This window comes from Panulirus ornatus, chromosome 19 (assembly GCF_036320965.1).
Source record: "Panulirus ornatus isolate Po-2019 chromosome 19, ASM3632096v1, whole genome shotgun sequence".
Lineage (NCBI taxonomy): Eukaryota > Metazoa > Arthropoda > Malacostraca > Decapoda > Palinuridae > Panulirus > Panulirus ornatus.
In genome coordinates, this window is record NC_092242.1 from 25,733,490 (window position 1) to 25,753,319 (window position 19,830).

The 19,830-nt window shown below is 41.3% G+C and overlaps 1 protein-coding gene across 10 annotated transcripts in view; it reads left to right on the top strand.

Moving 5' to 3' along the window:
• Window positions 1-19,830, top strand: part of Galphaq (G protein alpha q subunit) — a 404,729-nt gene that overhangs the window by 291,657 nt on the left and 93,242 nt on the right. For 6 of the 10 annotated variants that reach the window (XM_071673780.1, XM_071673782.1, XM_071673783.1 and 3 more), the window contains one exon: window positions 4,708-4,815. The exons of the other annotated variants lie outside the window; for them this stretch is intronic. In XM_071673780.1, the coding sequence (XP_071529881.1) occupies window positions 4,708-4,815 (108 nt within the window). The remainder of the gene's footprint in view (window positions 1-4,707; window positions 4,816-19,830) is intronic. 10 annotated transcript variants of the gene reach the window in all.

The following is a 19,830-nucleotide window of genomic DNA, read 5'->3' on the forward strand; positions in this document are numbered from 1 at the left end:
ATGTTGATATGTATATGTGCATGTGCATGGGCCATTCTTTGTCTGTTTCCTGGCACTACCTCACTGATGCAGGAAACAGTGATCAAGTATGATGATGAAAAAGATAATAAAGCACACCCATCCCTCGCTTTATGTGGGATCCCTGTATGCGATTTTGCTATTCTGCAAGGAATCTACTTTTACCTCTCTCTTTTCTTATGCTGTCAAAATTTACTACCGTGCAGGTGTGTGTGGTAGAAAACTTCAGTTTTTCCTTGTATGTTCATTATTTCACTCTATGTGATTTCTCTTTGTGCGGGATTTTTCGCAGAACATATCCTCCACATACAGGAATACAAATACAAAGGAATTCAAACAGTTTATGATCACTGGGTCCTTTTGAGGCTGTTTGTGATATTGGAAGATATCAGAAACTCACAGATTATAGTGGTAAAAGTTAGAAGGTATACAGATAATTTATAGAGAATAAAAACCTGCAAATTGCCATAGTGACAAGGAGGCACAAATAGTGTTAGTCATGGACTTGCAGCAAAATATTTATCAAGTCTCATTTTAAACATGTCTATAGTACTGCTTTCAGCCATTCTAATTGGCATATTATTCCGTATTTTGATGATCATTTTGAAGAAAAAGTACCTTGCTTCATTCAAGGTAAAATGTTTATCCAAGAGTCTGTGTTCATTACTGTGAGTGAAATCAAGCGAATCAAGGCCAAAGGAACTTGATAGATGAAGATTGTTAAAACCTTTGATAGTTTTGAATACTTGCATACTGAGCCTTAGAGAGAAAATCCACACTTGGCCCCCTTATTCTTTCTTTTGGGAAAGTAAAAACTGAAGGGGAGGATTTCCAGCCCCCAGTTCCTGCCCCTTTTAGTCACCTTCGTTGACACACAGGGAATATGTGGGAAGCATTATTTTTTCCCTATCCCTCGGGATAAGTGTTATCAATATCTGGGAGGGGACTTGAAAGCAAATGGAATCATGGAAGTGGAAGGGAGTCATTTATGGATGTGGAGAGGGTGTATGACCGGGTGGATAGAGATGCTTTGTGGAAGGTCTTAAGAGTATATGGCGTGGGAAGTAAGCTGCTAGAAGCATTGAGAAGTTTATATCAAGGATGTAAGGGATGTGTGCAATTATGAAGAGAGGAGAGTGATTGGTTCCCCATGAAGGTCAGTCTGCGGCAAGGGTGTGATATGTCCCCATGGTTGTTTAATTAGTTTATGGATGGGGTGGTAAGGGGGAGAATTTAAAGAGTTTTGGAGAGAGGTACAAGTATGCAGTCTATTGGGGATGAAAGGACCTGGGAAGTGTCAGTTGCTGTTTGCCAATGTTACAGCACTGGTGGCTGATTCAAGTGAGAAATTGTAGAGGTTGGTGATTGAGTTTGGAAAAGTGTGTGAAAAGGAGAAAATTGATAGTAAATGTGAATAAGAGCATGGTTATAAGGTTCAACAGGGTTGAGGGACAAGTTAGTTGGGATATGAGTTTGGGTGGAGAAAAATTGGAGGAAGTGAAGTGATTTAGATATCTGGGAGAAGAGCATATGGTATGACTAAATGGAATGAAGAAAGAAATGAAGGGGTGTATGAGGGATATGGTATGGCAGTGAATGCAAAGGGCATGAATTTTGGAGTGGGAGAATGGGTGAAACGTGATACTTTGAGTGGTTTGGGCATGTGGAGAGAATGCATGGCAGGGAGTTTACAAGGAGAGTGTGAGAGGAAGGCCACTTATGACATGGGCAAATGGGATAGAGGAATATTGGAGGGAGGCATTTAAGGGCATAGGGATAAGTGGAGACTCTTTTGCGATGGGCACCCCTTGATGGGAGTTTCCAGAGGGAATGTGCATCAGAGATGTAGATTGATAGATAGTAGTTAAAGGGTTAATGTATACATAAGAAGCAAAACTGAATACTGGTGTTTTGTATGGTCACCAGTCAAACTGATGGAAATTAGATAAGTTAGGAGAGTATAAAGGAACTTTACACAGTCAAAATAAATGGCCTAGAACATTTGAACTGTCAGGAGAGGTAGAAATATACAAATGAATGGAAGCAGATAGAATAATGTTTTAAATCTTAGAGCATTTCAGGAAGGAAGATTACATTATTATTTTTTATTATATTTCACCGCCATCTCCTGTGTTAGCGAGGTAGTGCAAGGAAACAGACAAGGAATGCCCCAACCCACCCACATACTCATGCATATACATGAATGCCCACACACACACATATCCATTTATATACATTTCAACTTATACATACATATACATACACAGACATATACATATACATATATACCATTCCCATCTCCACCCCGCCACACACGAAATTGCATCCCCCCCATCATCATCAAGGCAGTGCCAGGAACAGACAAAAAGGTCACATTCGTTCACACTCAGTCTCTAGCTGTCATGTATAATGCACTTCCGTGGTTTACCCTATACAGTTCACATGCCCTGGTTCAATCATCAATAGCACGTTGACCCTGGTATACCACATCATTCCAATTCACTCTATTCCTTGCATGCCTTTCACCCACCTGTATGTTCAGGCTCCGATTGCTCAAAATCTTTTTCACTCCATCCTTCCACCTCCAATTTGGTCTCCCTCTTCTTCTTCTTCCCTCCACCTCTGACACATATATCCTCTTTGTCAATCTTTCCTCACTCATTCTCTCCATGCGTCCAAACCATTTCAACACACCCTCTTCCAATATCTCAACCACATTCTTTTTATTACCACATATCTCTCTTACCCTTTCATTACTTACTCAATCAGACCACCTCACACCACAAATTGTCCTCTTACATTTCATTTCCAACACATCCACTCTTCTCCGCACAACCCTCTCAATAGCCCATGCCTCGCATCCATATAACATTTTTGAAACCGCTATTCCTTCAAAACATACCCATTTTTGCTCTCCAACATAACGTTCTTGCCTTCCACATATTCTTCAATGCTTCCAGAACCTTCACTCCCTCCCCCACCCTGTGACTCACTTCCATGGTTCCATCCGCTGCTAGGTCCACTCCCAGATATCTAAGATATCTCACTTCTAGTTTTTCTCTATTCAAACTTACCACCCATTTAACTTGTCCCTCAACCCTACTGAACCTAATAACCTTGCTCTTATTCACATTCACTCTCAACTTTCTTCTTTCACACACTTTACCAAACTCTTTCACACACTTTACCAAACTCAGTCACCAACTTCTGCAGTTTCTCACCTGAATCAGCCACCAGCACTGTATCATCAGCAAACAACAACTGACTCACTTCCCAAGCCCTCTCATTCACAACAGACTGCATACTTGCCCCTCTCTCCAAAACTCTTACATTCACCTCCCTAACCACCCCACCCATAAACAAATGAAACAACCAAGGAGACATCATGCACCATCTGCCGCAAACCGACATTCACTGGGAACCAATCACTTTCCTCTCTTTCTACTCGTACTCATGCCTTACATCCTTTGTGAAAACTTTTCACAGCTTCTAGCAACTTACCTCCCACACCATATACTCTTAAAACCTTCCACAAAGCATCTCTATCATCCCTATCATATTCCTTCTCCAGATCCATAAATGTTATATACAAATCAATCTGTTTTTCCAAGTATTTCTTGCATACATTCTTCAAAGCAAACACCTGATCCTCTACCACTTTGTAAACCACACTGCTCTTCCCCAATGTGATGCTCTGTACATGTCTTTACCTTCTTAATCAATACCCTACCATACAATTTCCCAGGAATACTCAACAAACTTATGCCTCCGTAATTTGAACACTCACCTTTATCCCCTTTCCCTTTGTACAATGGCTCTATGCATGCTTTCTGCCAATCCTCAGGCACTTCACCATTATCCATACATTGAATATCCTTACTTACCAATCAACAACACAGTCACCCCCTTTTTTATAAATTCCACTGCAATACCATCCAAACCCAGTGCCTTGCCAGCTTTCATCTTTTAAAAAGCTTTCACTACCTCTTCTCTGTTCACTAAACCAATCTCCCTGACCCTCTCATTTCGCACACCACCCCAACCAAAACACCCTATATCTGCCACTCTATCATCTAACACATTCAACAAACCTTCAAAGGAAGGAAGATACAGGCACTAAGAAGTCTGGAAAAATATCTGGGAACGTATCAAGAAAATATCGGAGAAAAGTTTACAAGTGTCCTCCCAGAAAGTTGTTAAGATTATTTGATAAATTAGAGAGAGTGATAAGAAGTACACGAGTAACTTAGGACACATTCAAAAGAAAACTAGGTTCATGGTTGAAGTCATTCTGATAAACCGTAGATTGATGATAATATAATAGGCATGTCTGGATAGAAAAACTATGCAGTTCAACAAGCAAGACGTGATTGCTATGCACTGGTCCTGCCATTCAGGCAAAGTCTCATTACATTTCTTTTCTCCTTTACTCTCTTTTCTTGTCTTCTTTTTGTCGTCTTGACATAATGATAAAGATTTTGAATTTGCTCTTTGCAACTAGTGTTTGAATGAGCAAAATGACTAGTTACTAGTTTTTTTTGAAATGCCAGCTGAAAAAGATGTGTAATAAAAATGAATGAGAAAGGCATGCATGTCATTGGAGATGGGATGCATGACATGCTCATGTTCTTTCTACCTTATTTGTACTGTAAACTAAAAAACTAATTTCTTGGTTGTTGTGATCTTCAGGACCGAAAGAGGATCACATTGCGGCACGTGAATTCATTCTCAAGATATATCTATCCCAAAATCCAGACCCAGACAGAATGTGTTATTCTCATTTTACATGTGCTACAGGTCGGTCGGATCATGAGAATTAAAGCTAGCTGACTCAATAGTATAGAATATGAAGTGTTATCTTTGCTGTTAATCTATTTGCTTTGTTGTAGTTAGTGCTCCTTGTATTGATTTCAGAATCTTCTGAAAGTAGGAGATTGGGATTGTGTTGGATGGATGCCATGTAATTCCACTAAGGGTAGATATATATTGATTTTTCCAAACTATGAATAAAAAGCCATTGGTAATTTGTGATTAACATGATATTGCTTGATGCTGATGTAGCCATTATGCCATCTTGCACATTTCGTTATGTAAACCCTGGTAGTTTGATACTTAATCTGTAATAGGAAGCAGATAATTGCTATTTCAGTAAAGTACATTGATTGAAAATAAGCAAGTTGAAAATGGGCTAGTCATTGGAAGAGATAGATCAGTAGTTCTCATTTGTTGATAGAAATGATTTTGTTAAACATATTAAATTACATGAATGTTTTTCATCGTGTGAGCAGATTTTTTATTGGATATTTCCTTATTAGGTACACATATATCTGTTAGGTTTCTCAATTTACTTTGTCTTTGTCAGTATCTAGATAAGTCATTTTTTTCATTGACATCTGGATATTGTATGCAGTTTTCACACCCCACGATCAGACCCTGTTAAATGCAGTATTTTAGCTTAGACTGCATTCTGTGTATGGTTACTCTAATGGTAACACAAGCAATGCCTCAAGTATGCGTAAAAGATTCGATCCTTCATTTCATTTAAATGTTAGTGGATTTCCTTGTCCTTTCCATCTGATTCCCATACCATCCATGCGGTTTTTTGTTGTTGTCTTCTAGAACTTAGGTTCACCTCATTTAGTCATTCTTTCTTTAATCTTACCATATCTGTTCTTTTTATATGAATTGGATCATGTGGATTTACATACTACTAGCATTGGCATCTTCAGACCACTTTAGGCATAAGAGTATGAGATCACCTACAGCAATTATTTATCCATCATATAATATGCTGTAACCTCAGCTGACCCAGCAGATTGACCTTCTCATTGATTAGCTAGTATTCAAGATTGAAACTGACACACTTCTTAGTGTTTAGGAACATTGTATTACAGACTTCTAAAGAACCAAGAAGCCCCTAGGCACTTCTTAGTGTTTAGGAAAATTATATCACAAACTTCTAAAGAACCAAAAAGCTCTCAGGAGGATCATTATGATTTACTTTTTTTCCAATTTGTTTCCAGACCTCGTTAAAAAGATATACTGAAAATTGAGCAAGTATAAAGTCACCCCAGAAGATTGGCTGATGGTTGATTAAGTACTGTTAGTAGTTTAATCCTTGAATGGCTTATAAGATTTTCATATCCAACACTAAAAATTCATATTTTTCAAATTTCTTAAAAGTGGATTTAACCTTTAGTTCTGAAATGTTCACACAATAGTGAAAGAAATCACTTCAGAAGTATGATTATTGCACTAATAGTGTTTAGAAGTTTTGTAGCTCTTTCAGCACAAATGCACTAAAAAGTGTGGGAATATGGTTCCAGTGTCAAATCATTTGCCACAGTGCATGTTTTATTGTTTAATTTATCTACTCCAAAAAATGTATTACTTATTTGCTTATTGTTATATCTTACATAAGGACGGAATAGCACTACACCTGAAGCAAGTTATGGGAGTGTGTGATAGATTCTGAGAAAGTAAATTTTAGATTAATATGGGTAAAACTGAAAGTAGATGGAGATAGATGGTTGATCATTGGTTCTTATGCACCTGGTCATGAGAAGAAAGATCATGAGAAGCAAGTGTTTTGGGAGATCCTGGGCGAGTGTGTCAGCAGCATTTGTGCTGATTTATATGTGAAGGTGAGTGATGTGGCAGTTGAGGTTATAATTAGTGTACACTGGGTATTCAGTATTGTGAATGGAAATGGTGAAGAGCCTGTGGATTTGTGTGTTGAGAAAGGACTGGTGATTGGGAATACCTGGTTTAAAAAGAGAGAAGTAAATAAGTATACGTATGTGAGTAGGAGAGAGAGTCAGAGGGCATTATTGGATTATGTGTTAATTTATAGATGTGTAAAAGAGACACTTTTGGATGTTAATGTGCTGAGAGGGGCAGTTAATGGGATGTGTGATCACTATCTTGTGGAGGCAAAGGTGAAGATTTGTAGAGGTTTTCAAAAAGAAGAGAGAATGTTGGTGAGAAGAGACTGGTGAGAGTAAGTGAGCTTGGAGAGGAGATTTGTTTGAAGAAACCAGGAGAGATTGAGGGTAGAATGGCAAAAGGTGAGAGCAAATTAAATGAGGAGAGTGGTTGAGGAATGGGATGTGTTTAGGGAAGGAGTGATGGCATGTGCAATAGATGCATGTGGCATGAGAAAGATGGGAGGTGGGCAGATTAGAAAGGGTAATGAGTAGTTGGTTGAGGAATGGGATGTATTTAGGGAAGCAGTGATGGTATTTGCAATAGATGCATGTAGCATGAGAAAGATGGGTGGTGGACAGATTAGAAAGGGTAATGAGTAGTGGAATGAGGAAGGGAGACACATAAAACAAAGTGGCAGGTCAATAGGAAGGTGTAAGGGTTGAAAAAGAGGGCAAATGAGTGTTGGGGTGAGAGAGTGTCATTAAACTTTGCAGCAGAGAATAGAAAGGATGTTTTGGAAGAAGGTGAATACCGTGCAAAAGACAAGAGAACAAATTGGAACATTGGTGAAGGGGGAAGTGATAGCAGGTAGAGATGAAGTGAGGAGGAGATGGATTGAGTATTTTGAAGGTTTATTGAATGTGCTTGATGATATAGTGGCACATGTAAGGTATTTTGTTCGGGAATGTGTGCGAAGTGAGAGAGTCAGGGAGAGTGGTTTGGTGAAGAGAGAAGAGGCGATGAAAGCATTGTGGATATTGAAATCCAGCGAGGTGGCAGGTTTCGATGGTATTGTTGTTAAATTGATTACAAAAGGGGATGAATGTGTTATTGATTGGTTGGTAAGGATACTCATTTTATGTATGGATCTTGGTGAAGTGCCTGAGGATTGGTGGATTGCATGTATGGTGCCATTGTACAAAGGCAAGGGGGATGAAGGTGAGTGTACAAACTGCAGAGGCATAAGTTTGTTGAGTATTCCTGGGAAATTGTGTAGGAGGGTATGAATTGAGAGGATGAAGGCATGTACTGAGCATCAGACTGGGGAAGAGCAGTGTAGTTTCAGAAGTGGTAGAGGATGTGTAGATCAAGAGTTTGCTTTGAAGAATGTGAGAAATGTTTAGAAAAACAGATGGATTTGTATGTAGCATTTATGGATCTGGAGAAGGCATATGATAGAGTTGACAAGAGATACTTTGTGGAAGGTCTTAAGAGTATATAGTGTGAAAGGTAAATTGCTAGAAGCAGTGAAAAGTTTTTGCAAAGGATGTAAGGCATATGAGATATATAATTTGAGGTGGAAGGATGGAATGAAAAAGATTTTGAGCGATCGGGGCCTGAACATACAGGAGGTTGAAAGGCGTGCAAGGAATAAAGTGAATTGGAACGATGTGGTACTATGGGCTCAACATGCTGTCAAAGGATTGAATCAGGGCATGTGAAGCATCTGGGGTAAACTGGAAAAGTCTGTGGGGCCTGGTGGATATGGAAAGGGAGGTGTGATTTCAGTGCATTACACATGGCAGCTAGAGACTGAGTGTGAATGAATGTGGCCATTGTTGTCTTTTCCTAGCACTATCTCTCATTCGTGTGGGGGCAGGGGGGTGCCATTTCATGTGTGGCAGGGTGGCGACAGGAATGGATGAATGCAGCAAGTATGACTTATGTACATGTGGATATATGTATATGTCTGTGTATGTATATGTGTGTATACATTGAAATGTATAGGTATGCATATGTGCATATGTGGGCGTTTATGTATATACATGTGTATGTGGGTGGGTTGGACCATTCTTTCGTCTATTTCCTTGTACTACCTCGCTAACGCGGGAGACAGCGACAAAGAATAATAGATAGGATTGCAGTGGAATTTATTAAAAAGGGGTGATTGTGTTGTTGACTGGTTGGTGAGGATATTCAATGTATGTATATATTCAGTGTATGTATGGCTAATGGTGAAGTGCCTGAGGACTGGGGGAATGCATACATAGTGCCATTGTACAAAGGCAAAGGGGATAAAGGTGAGTGTTCAGATTACAGAGGTATAAGTTTGTTGAGTTATCCCTGGGGATAGGGGAGAAAGAATACTTCCCACGTATTCCCTGCGTGTCGTAGAAGGCGACTAAAAGGGGAGGGAGCGGGTGGCTGGAAATCCTCCCCTCTCGTTTTTTTTTTTATTTCTAAAAGAAGGAACAGAGAGAGGGGCCAGGTGAGGATGTTCCCTCAATGGCCCCGTCCTCTGTTCTTAACGCTACCTCGCTAACGCGGGAAATGGCGAATAGTTTGAAAAAAAAAAAAAAAAGTTTGTTGAGTATTCCTGGGAAATTTTATGGGAGGGTATTGATTGAGAGGGTGAAGACATGTACAGAGCATCACATTGGGGAAGAGCAGTGTGGTTTCAGAAGTGGTAGAGGGTGTGTGGATCAGGTGTTTGCTTTGAAGAATGTATGTGAGAAATATTTAGAAAAACAAATGGATTTGTATGTAGCGTTTATAGACCTGGAGAAGGCATATGATAGAGATGCTCTGTGGAAGGTATTAAGAGAATATGTTGTGGGAGGCAAGTAGCTAGAAGCAGTGAAAAGTTTTTATCGAGGATGTAAGGCATGTGTACGAGTAGGAAGAGAGGAAAGTGATGCGTACATAATGTCTCCAAGGTTGTTTAATTTGTTTATGGATGGGGTTGTTAGGGAGGTGAATGCAAGAGTTTTAGAGAGAGGGGCAAGTATGCAGTCTGTTGTGGATGAGAGGGCTTGGGAAGTGAGTCAGTTGTTGTTCGCTGATGATACAGCACTGATGGCTGATTCATGTGAGAAACTGCAGAAGCTGGTGACTGAGTTTGGTAAAGTGTGTGAAAGGATAACTGAGAGTAAATGTGAATAAGAGCAAGGTTATTAGGTACCGTAGGGGTGAAGGACAAATGAATTGGGAGGTAAGTTTGAATCGAGAAAAACTGGAGGAAGTGAAGTGTTTTAGATATCTGGGAGTGGATTTGGCAGCGGATGGAATTTTGGAAGCAGAAGTGAGTCACAGGGTGGGGAGTGGGCGAAGGTTCTGGGAGCGTTGAAGAATGTGTGGAAGGCGAGAACATTATCGTAGAAAACAAAAATGGGTATGTTTGAAGGATTACTGGTTCTAGCAATGTTATGTGGTTGCGAGACGTGGGATATAGATAGGGTTTTGCAGAGGAGGGTGGATGTGTTGGAAATGAGATGTTTGAGGACAATATGTGGTGTGAGGTGGTTTGATGGAGTAAGTAATGAAAGGGTAAGAGAGATGTGTGGTAATAAAAAGAGTGTGGTTGAGAGAGCACAAGAGGGTGTATTGAAATGGTTTGGTCACATGGAGAGAATGAGTGATGAAAGATTGACAAAGAGGATATATGTGTTAGAGGTGGAGGGAACGAGGAGAAGTGGGAGACCAAATTGGAGGTGAAAAGATGGAGTGAAAAAGATTTTGAGCGATCGGGGCCTGAACATGTAGGAGGGTGAAAGGCGTGCAAGGAATAGAGTGAATTGGAACAATGTGGTATACCGAGGTGGACGTGCTGTCAGTGGATTGAACCAGGGCATGTGAAGCGTCTAGGATAAACCATGGGAAGTTTTGTGGGGCTTGGATGTGGAAAGGGAGCTATGGTTTCAGTGCATTATACATGACAGCTAGAGAATGAGTGTAAGCGAATGGGGCCTTTGTTGTCTTTTCCTAGTGCTACCTTGCACACGTGCGGGGGGAGAGGGTGTCATTTCATGTGTGATGGGGTGGGGACGGGAATAAATGAAGGCAGCAAGTATGAATTATGTATATGTGTATATATGTATATGTTGAAATGTATAGGTATGTATATGTGCGTGTGTGGATGTGTAATTATATACCTCTGTATGTGGATGTGTTGGGCCATTCTTTCGTCTGTTTCTTTGCACTGCCTCGCTAACGTGGGAGACATTGACAAAGTATAATAATAATAATGATTATGTATATATATTTTTTTTTTTTTTTTTGCTTTGTCGCTGCCTCCCGCGTTTGCGAGGTAGCGCAAGGAAACAGACGAAAGAAATGGCCCAACCCACCCCCATACACATGTATATACATACGTCCACACACGCAAATATACATACCTACACAACTTTCCATGGTTTACCCCAGACGCTTCACATGCCTTGATTCAATCCACTGACAGCACGTCAACCCCGGTATACCACATCGCTCCAATTCACTCTATTCCTTGCCCTCCTTTCACCCTCCTGCATGTTCAGGCCCCGATCACACAAAATCTTTTTCACTCCATCTTTCCACCTCCAATTTGGTCTCCCTCTTCTCCTCGTTCCCTCCACCTCCGACACATATATCCTCTTGGTCAATCTTTCCTCACTCATTCTCTCCATGTGCCCAAACCACTTCAAAACACCCTCTTCTGCTCTCTCAACCACGCTCTTTTTATTTCCACACATCTCTCTTACCCTTACGTTACTTACTCGATCAAACCACCTCACACCACACATTGTCCTCAAACATCTCATTTCCAGCACATCCATCCTCCTGCGCACAACTCTATCCATAGCCCACGCCTCGCAACCATACAACATTGTTGGAACCACTATTCCTTCAAACATACCCATTTTTGCTTTCCGAGATAATGTTCTCGACTTCCACACATTCTTCAAGGCTCCCAGAATTTTCGCCCCCTCCCCCACCCTATGATCCACTTCCGCTTCCATGTTTCCATCCGCTGCCAGATCCACTCCCAGATATCTAAAACACTTCACTTCCTCCAGTTTTTCTCCATTCAGACTCACCTCCCAATTGACTTGACCCTCAACCCTACTGTACCTAATAACCTTGCTCTTATTCACATTTACTCTTAACTTTCTTCTTCCACACACTTTACCAAACTCAGTCACCAGGTTCTGCAGTTTCTCACATGAATCAGCCACCAGCGCTGTATCATCAGCAAACAACAACTGACTCACTTTCCAAGCTCTCTCATCCCCAACAGACTTCATACTTGCCCCTCTTTCCAAAACTCTTGCATTCACCTCCTTAACAACCCCATCCATAAACAAATTAAACAACCATGGAGACATCACACACCCCTGCCGCAAACCTACATTCACTGAGAACCAATCACTTTCCTCTCTTCCTACACGTACACATGCCTTACATCCTCGATAAAAACTTTTCACTGCTTCTAACAACTTTCCTCCCACACCATATATTCTTAATACCTTCCACAGAGCATCTCTATCAACTCTATCATATGCCTTCTCCAGATCCATGAATGCTACATACAAATCCATTTGCTTTTCTAAGTATTTCTCACATACATTCTTCAAAGCAAACACCTGATCCACACATCCTCTACCACTTCTGAAACCACACTGCTCTTCCCCAATCTGATGCTCTGTACATGCCTTCACCCTCTCAATCAATACCCTCCCATATAATTTACCAGGAATACTCAACAAACTTATACCTCTGTAATTTGAGCACTCACTCTTATCCCCTTTGCCTTTGTACAATGGCACTATGCACGTATTCCGCCAATCCTCAGGCACCTCACCATGAGTCATACATACATTAAATAACCTTACCAACCAGTCAACAATACAGTCACCCCCTTTTTTAATAAATTCCACTGCAATACCATCCAATTATTATTATTTTGCTTTGTCGCTGTCTCCCACGATAGCGAGGTGGCGCAAGGAAACAGACGAAAGAATGGCTCAACCCACCCACATACACATGCATATACATACACGTCCACACACGCAGGTATACATACGTATACATCTCAACGTATACAAATATATATATATATTTTTTTTTTTTTTTTATACTTTGTCGCTGTCTCCCGCATTTGCGAGGTAGCGCAAGGAAACAGACGAAAGAAATGTCCCAACCCCCCCCCCCCATACACATGTATATACATACGTCCACACACGCAAATATACATACCTACACAGCTTTCCATGGTTTACCCCAGACGCTTCACATGCCTTGATTCAATCCACTGACAGCACGTCAACCCCGGTATACCACATCGCTCCAATTCACTCTATTCCTTGCCCTCCTTTCACCCTCCTGCATGTTCAGGCCCCGATCACACAAAATCTTTTTCACTCCATCTTTCCACCTCCAATTTGGTCTCCCTCTTCTCCTTGCTCCCTCCACCTCCGACACATATATCCTCTTGGTCAATCTTTCCTCACTCATCCTCTCCATGTGCCCAAACCACTTCAAAACACCCTCTTCTGCTCTCTCAACCACGCTCTTTTTATTTCCACACATCTCTCTTACCCTTACGTTACGTACTCGATCAAACCACCTCACACCACACATTGTCCTCAAACATCTCATTTCCAGCACATCCATCCTCCTGCGCACAACTCTATCCATAGCCCACGCCTCGCAACCATACAACATTGTTGGAACCACAATTCCTTCAAACATACCCATTTTTGCTTTCCGAGATAATGTTCTCGACTTCCACACATTTTTCAAGGCCCCCAGAATTTTCGCCCCCTCCCCCACCCTATGATCCACTTCCGCTTCCATGTTTCCATCCGCTGCCAGATCCACTCCCAGATATCTAAAACACTTCACTTCCTCCAGTTTTTCTCCATTCAAACTCACCTCCCAATTGACTTGACCCTCAACCCTACTGTACCTAATAACCTTGCTCTTATTCACATTAACTCTTAACTTTCTTCTTCCACACACTTTACCAAACTCAGTCACCAGCTTCTGCAGTTTCTCACATGAATCAGCCACCAGCGCTGTATCATCAGCAAACAACAACTGACTCACTTTCCAAGCTCTCTCATCCCCAACAGACTTCATACTTGCCCCTCTTTCCAAAACTCTTGCATTCACCTCCTTAACAACCCCATCCATAAACAAATTAAACAACCATGGAGACATCACACACCCCTGCCGCAAACCTACATTCACTGAGAACCAATCACTTTCCTCTCTTCCTACACGTACACATGCCTTACATCCTCGATAAAAACTTTTCACTGCTTCTAACAACTTTCCTCCCACACCATATATTCTTAATACCTTCCACAGAGCATCTCTATCAACTCTATCATATGCCTTCTCCAGATCCATGAATGCTACATACAAATCCATTTGCTTTTCTAAGTATTTCTCACATACATTCTTCAAAGCAAACACCTGATCCACACATCCTCTACCACTTCTGAAACCACACTGCTCTTCCCCAATCTGATGCTCTGTACATGCCTTCACCCTCTCAATCAATACCCTCCCATATAATTTACCAGGAATACTCAACAAGCTTATACCTCTGTAATTTGAGCATTCACTCTTATCCCCTTTGCCTTTGTACAATGGCACTATGCACGCATTCCGCCAATCCTCAGGCACCTCACCATGAGTCATACATACATTAAATAACCTTACCAACCAGTCAACAATACAGTCACCCCCTTTTTTAATAAATTCCACTGCAATACCATCCAAACCTGCTGCCTTGCCGGCTTTCATCTTCCGCAAAGCTTTCACTACCTCTTCTCTGTTTACCAAATCATTTTCCCTAACCCTTTCACTTTGCACACCACCTCGACCAAAACACCCTATATCTGCTTATTGATACAGTGGTTAAATTGATGAAAACTGCTATTGATGTTTGTGTAAATAGATTATACATTTCCTTTTTTCCATAGCCAGAGGTTGAACCTTTATGTGACATTCATTTTTTTCATTCATTTCAAGCTAGAAGTTTCAGTTTTCTAAATTGTTTCTTACATTTTTCATATGTATAAATATGTATGTGTGGGAGCGGGGGGCTGGAAATCCTCCCCTCTCGTTTTTTTTTTATTTTCCAAGAGAAGGAACAGAGAATTGGGCCAGGTGAGGGTATTCCCTCAAAGGCCCAATCCTCTGTTCTTAACGCTACCTCGCTAATGCGGGAAATGGCGAATAGTTTGAAAGAAAGAAAGAAGTGTGTGTGTGTGTATATGTGCGTATGTATGTGTATGTGTGTGTATGTGTATATGTATATATATGTGTATATTATCCCTGGGGATAGGGGTGAAAGAATACTTCCCTCGTATTCCTCGCGTGTCGTAGAAAGCGACTAGATGGGACGGGAGCGGGGGGCCAGAAATCCTCCCCTCCTTGTATTAACTTTCTAAAATGGGAAACAGAAGAAGGAGTCACGCGGGGAGTGCTCATCCTCCTCGAAGGCTCAGAGTGGGGTGCCTAAATGTGTGTGGATGTAACCAAGATGTGAAAAAAGGAGAGATAGGTAGTATGTTTGAGGAAAGGAACCTGGATGTTTTGGCTCTGAGTGAAATGAAGCTCAAGGGTAAAGGGGAAGAGTGGTTTGGGAATGTCTGGGGAGTAAAGTCAGGGGTTAGTGAGAGGACAAGAGCAAGGGAAGGAGTAGCAATACTCCTGAAACAGGAGTTGTGGGAGTATGTGATAGAGTGTAAGGAAGTAAATTCTCGATTAATATGGGTAAAACTGAAAGTTGATGGAGAGAAGTGGGTGATTATTGGTGCATATGCACCTGGGCATGAGAAGAAAGATCAAGAGAGGCAAGTGTTTTGGGAGCAGCTGAATGAGTGTGTTAGTGGTTTTGATGCACGAGACCGGGTTATAGTGATGGGTGATTTGAATGCAAAGGTGAGTAATGTGGCAGTTGAGGGAATAATTGGTATACATGGGGTGTTCAGTGTTGTAAATGGAAATGGTGAAGAGCTTGTAGATTTATGTGCTGAAAAAGGACTGATGATTGGGAATACCTGGTTTAAAAAGCGAGATATACATAAGTATACTTATGTAAGTAGGAGAGATGGCCAGAGAGCGTTATTGGATTACGTGTTAATTGACAGGCGTGCGAAAGAGAGACTTTTGGATGTTAATGTGCCGAGAGGTGCAACTGGAGGGATGTCTGATCATTATCTTGTGGAGGCTAAGGTGAAGATTTATATGGGTTTTCAGAAAAGAACGGTGAATGTTGGGGTGAAGAGGGTGGTGAGAGTAAGTGAGCTTGAGAAGGAGACCTGTGTGAGGAAGTACCAGGAGAGACTGAGTACAGAATGGAAAAAGGTGAGAACAATGGAAGCAAGGGGAGTGGGGGAGGAATGGGATGTATTTAGGGAATCAGTGATGGATTGCGCAAAAGATGCTTGTGGCATGAGAAGAGTGGGAGGTGGGTTGATTAGAAAGGGTAGTGAGTGGTGGGATGAAGAAGTAAGAGTATTAGTGAAAGAGAAGAGAGAGGCATTTGGACGATTTTTGCAGGGAAAAAATGCAATTGAGTGGGAGATGTATAAAAGAAAGAGACAGGAGGTCAAGAGAAAGGTGCAAGAGGTGAAAAAAAGGGCAAATGAGAGTTGGGGTGAGAGAGTATCATTAAATTTTAGGGAGAATAAAAAGATGTTCTGGAAGGAGGTAAATAAAGTGCGTAAGACAAGGGAGCAAATGGGAACTTCAGTGAAGGGCGGAAATGGGGAGGTGATAACAAGTAGTGGTGATGTGAGAAGGAGATGGAGTGAGTATTTTGAAGGTTTGTTGAATGTGTTTGATGATAGAGTGGCAGATATATATATATATATATATATATATATATATATATATATATATATATATATATATATATATATATATATATATATATACACACACTCACAGACATATACATATATACACATATACATAGTTCATACTGTCTGCTTCCATCCATTCCCATCGCCACCCCGCCACGCATGAAATAACAACCCCCTCCCCCCGCATGTGTGCAAGGTAGTGCTAGGAAAAGACGACAAAGGCCACATTCGTTCACACAGTCTCTAGCTCTCATGTATAATGCACTGAAACCACAGCTCACTTTCCACATCCAGGCCCCACAGAACTTTCTATGGTTTACCCCAGACGCTTCACACATCCTGGTTCAATCCATTGACAGCACGTCGACCCCAGTATACCACATCGTTCCAATTCACTCTATTCCTTGCACACCTTTTACCCTCCTGCATGTTCAGTCCCCGATCACTCAAAATCTTTTTCACTCCATCTTTCCACCTCCAATTTGGTCTCCCACTTCTCCTCGTTCCCTCCACCTCTGACACATTTATCCTCTTTGTCAATCTTTCCTCACTCATTCTCTCCATGTGACCAAACCATTTCAAAACACCCTCTTCTGCTTTCTCAACCACACTCTTTTTATTACCACACATCTCTCTTACCCTATTATTACTTATTCGATCAAACCACCTCACACCACATATTGTCCTCAAACATCTCATTTCCAGCACATCCATCCTCCTCCACACAACTCTATCTATAGCTCATGCCTCGCAGCCACATAACATTGATGGAGCCACTATTCCTTTACACATACCCGTTTATGCTTTCCAAGATAATGTTCTCGACTTCCACACATTTTTCAACACTCCCAGAACTTTCGCCCCCTCCTCCACCCTATGATTCACTTCAGCATCCATAGTTCCACTCGCTACCACATCCACTCCCAGATATCTAAAACACTTCACTTCCTCCAGTTTTTCTCCATTCAAACTTACCTCCCAATTGACTTGTCCCTCAACTCTACTGTACCTAATAACCTTCCTCTTATTCACATTTACTCTCAGCTTTCTTCTCTCACATACTTTACCAAACTCAGTCACCAGCTTCTACAGTTTCTCACTTGAATCAGCCACCAGCGCTGTATCATCAGCGAACAACAACTGACTCACTTCCCAAGCTCTCTCATCCACAACAGATTGCATACTTGCCCCTCTTTCCAAAACTCTTGCATTCACCTCCCTAACAACCCCATCCATACACAAATTAAACAACCTTGGAGACATTACGTACACACCCCCCTGCCGCAAACCAACACTCACTGAAAACCAATCACTTTCCTCTCTTCCTACACGTACACATGCCTTATGTCCTCGATGAAAACTTCACAGCTTCTAACAACTTGCCCCCACACCATATGTTCTTAATACCTTCCACAGAGCATCTCTATCAACTCTATCATATACCTTCTCCAGATCCATAAATACTACATACAAATCCATTGGCTTTTCTAAGTATTTATCACATACATTCTTCAAAGCAAACACCTGATCTACACATCCTCTACCACTTCTGAAACCACACTGCTCTTCCCCAATCTAATGCTCTCTGTACATGCCTTTACCCTGTCAATCAATACCCACCCATATAATTTCCCAGGAATACTCATCAAACTTATATTTCTGTAATTTGACCTCTCACTTTTATCCCCTTTGCCTTTGTACAATGGCACTATGCAAGGATTCCGCCAATCCTCAGGCACCTCACCATGAGTTATACAAACATTAAGTAACCTTACCAACCAGTCAGCAGTACAGTCACCCCCTTTTTTAAAGAATTCCACTGCAATACCATCCAAACCTGTTGCCTTGCCGGCTTTTATCTTCTGCAAAGTTTTTACTACCTCTTCTCTGTTTACCAAATCATTCTCCCTAACCCTCTCACTTTGCACACCACTTTGACCAAAACACCCTATATCTACCACTCAAACACATTCAACAAACCTTCAAAATACTCACTCCATCTCCTTCTCACATCACCACTATTTGTTATCACCTCCCCATTACCGTTCACTGAAGTTTTCATTTGTTTCCTTGTCTTATGCACTTTATTTACCTCCTTCCAAAACATCTTTTTATTCTCCCTAAAATTTAATGATACTCTCTCCTCAATTCTCTTTTGCCCTCTTTTTCACCTCTTGCACCTTTCTCTTGACCTCTTGCCTCTCTCTTTTCTTTCACTAATACTCTTACTTCTTCATCTCACCTCTCACTACCCTTTCTAATCTGCCTACCTCCCATGCTTCTCATGCCACAAGCATCTTTTGCACAAGCCATCACTGCTGCCCTAAATACATCCCATTCCTCCCCCACTCACCTTATGTCCTTTGTTCTCACCTTTTTCCATTCTGTACTCAGTCTCTCCTAGTACTTCCTCACACAGGTCTCCTTCCCAAGCTCACTTACTCTCATCACTCTTTTCACCCCAACACTCTCTCCTCTTTTCTGAAAGCCTCTACAAATCTTCACCTTCGCCTCCACAAGATAATGATTAGACATCCGTCCAGTTGCACCTCTCAACACATTAACATCCAAAAGTCTCTCTCGCACACCTATCAATTGACACGTAATCTAATAACGCTCATTGGCCATCTCTCATACTTACGTACGTACTTATGTATATCTCTCTTTTTAAACCAGGTATTCCCAATCACCAGTCCTTTTTCAGCACATAAATCTACAAGCTCTTCCATTTCCATTTATAACACAGAACACCCCATGTACACTAATTATTCCCTCAATGCCACATTACTCACCTTTGCATTTAAATCACCCATCACTTTAACCCAGTCTCGTACATCAAAACTACTAACACACTCACTCAGCTGCTCCCAAAACACTTGCCTCTCATGATCTTTCTTCTCATGCAGAGGTGCATATGCACCAATAATCACCCATATGTGTCCATCCACTTTCAGTGTTACCCATATCAATCTAGAGTTTACTTTCTTACACTCTATCACATACTCCCACCACTCCTGTTTCAGGGGTAGTGCTACTCCTTCCCTTGCTCTTGTCCTCTCACTAACCCCTGACTTTACTCTTAAGACATTCTCAAACCACTCTTTCCCTTTACCCTTGAGGTTCGTTTCACTCGGAGCCAAAACATCCAGGTTCCTTTCCTCAAACATACTACTCATCTCTCCTTTCTCATCTTGGTTACATCCACACACACTTAGACACCCCGATCGGAGCCTTTGAGGAGGATGAGCACTCCCCGTGTGACTCCTTCTTCTGTTTCCCCTTTTAGAAAGTTAAAATACAAGGAGGG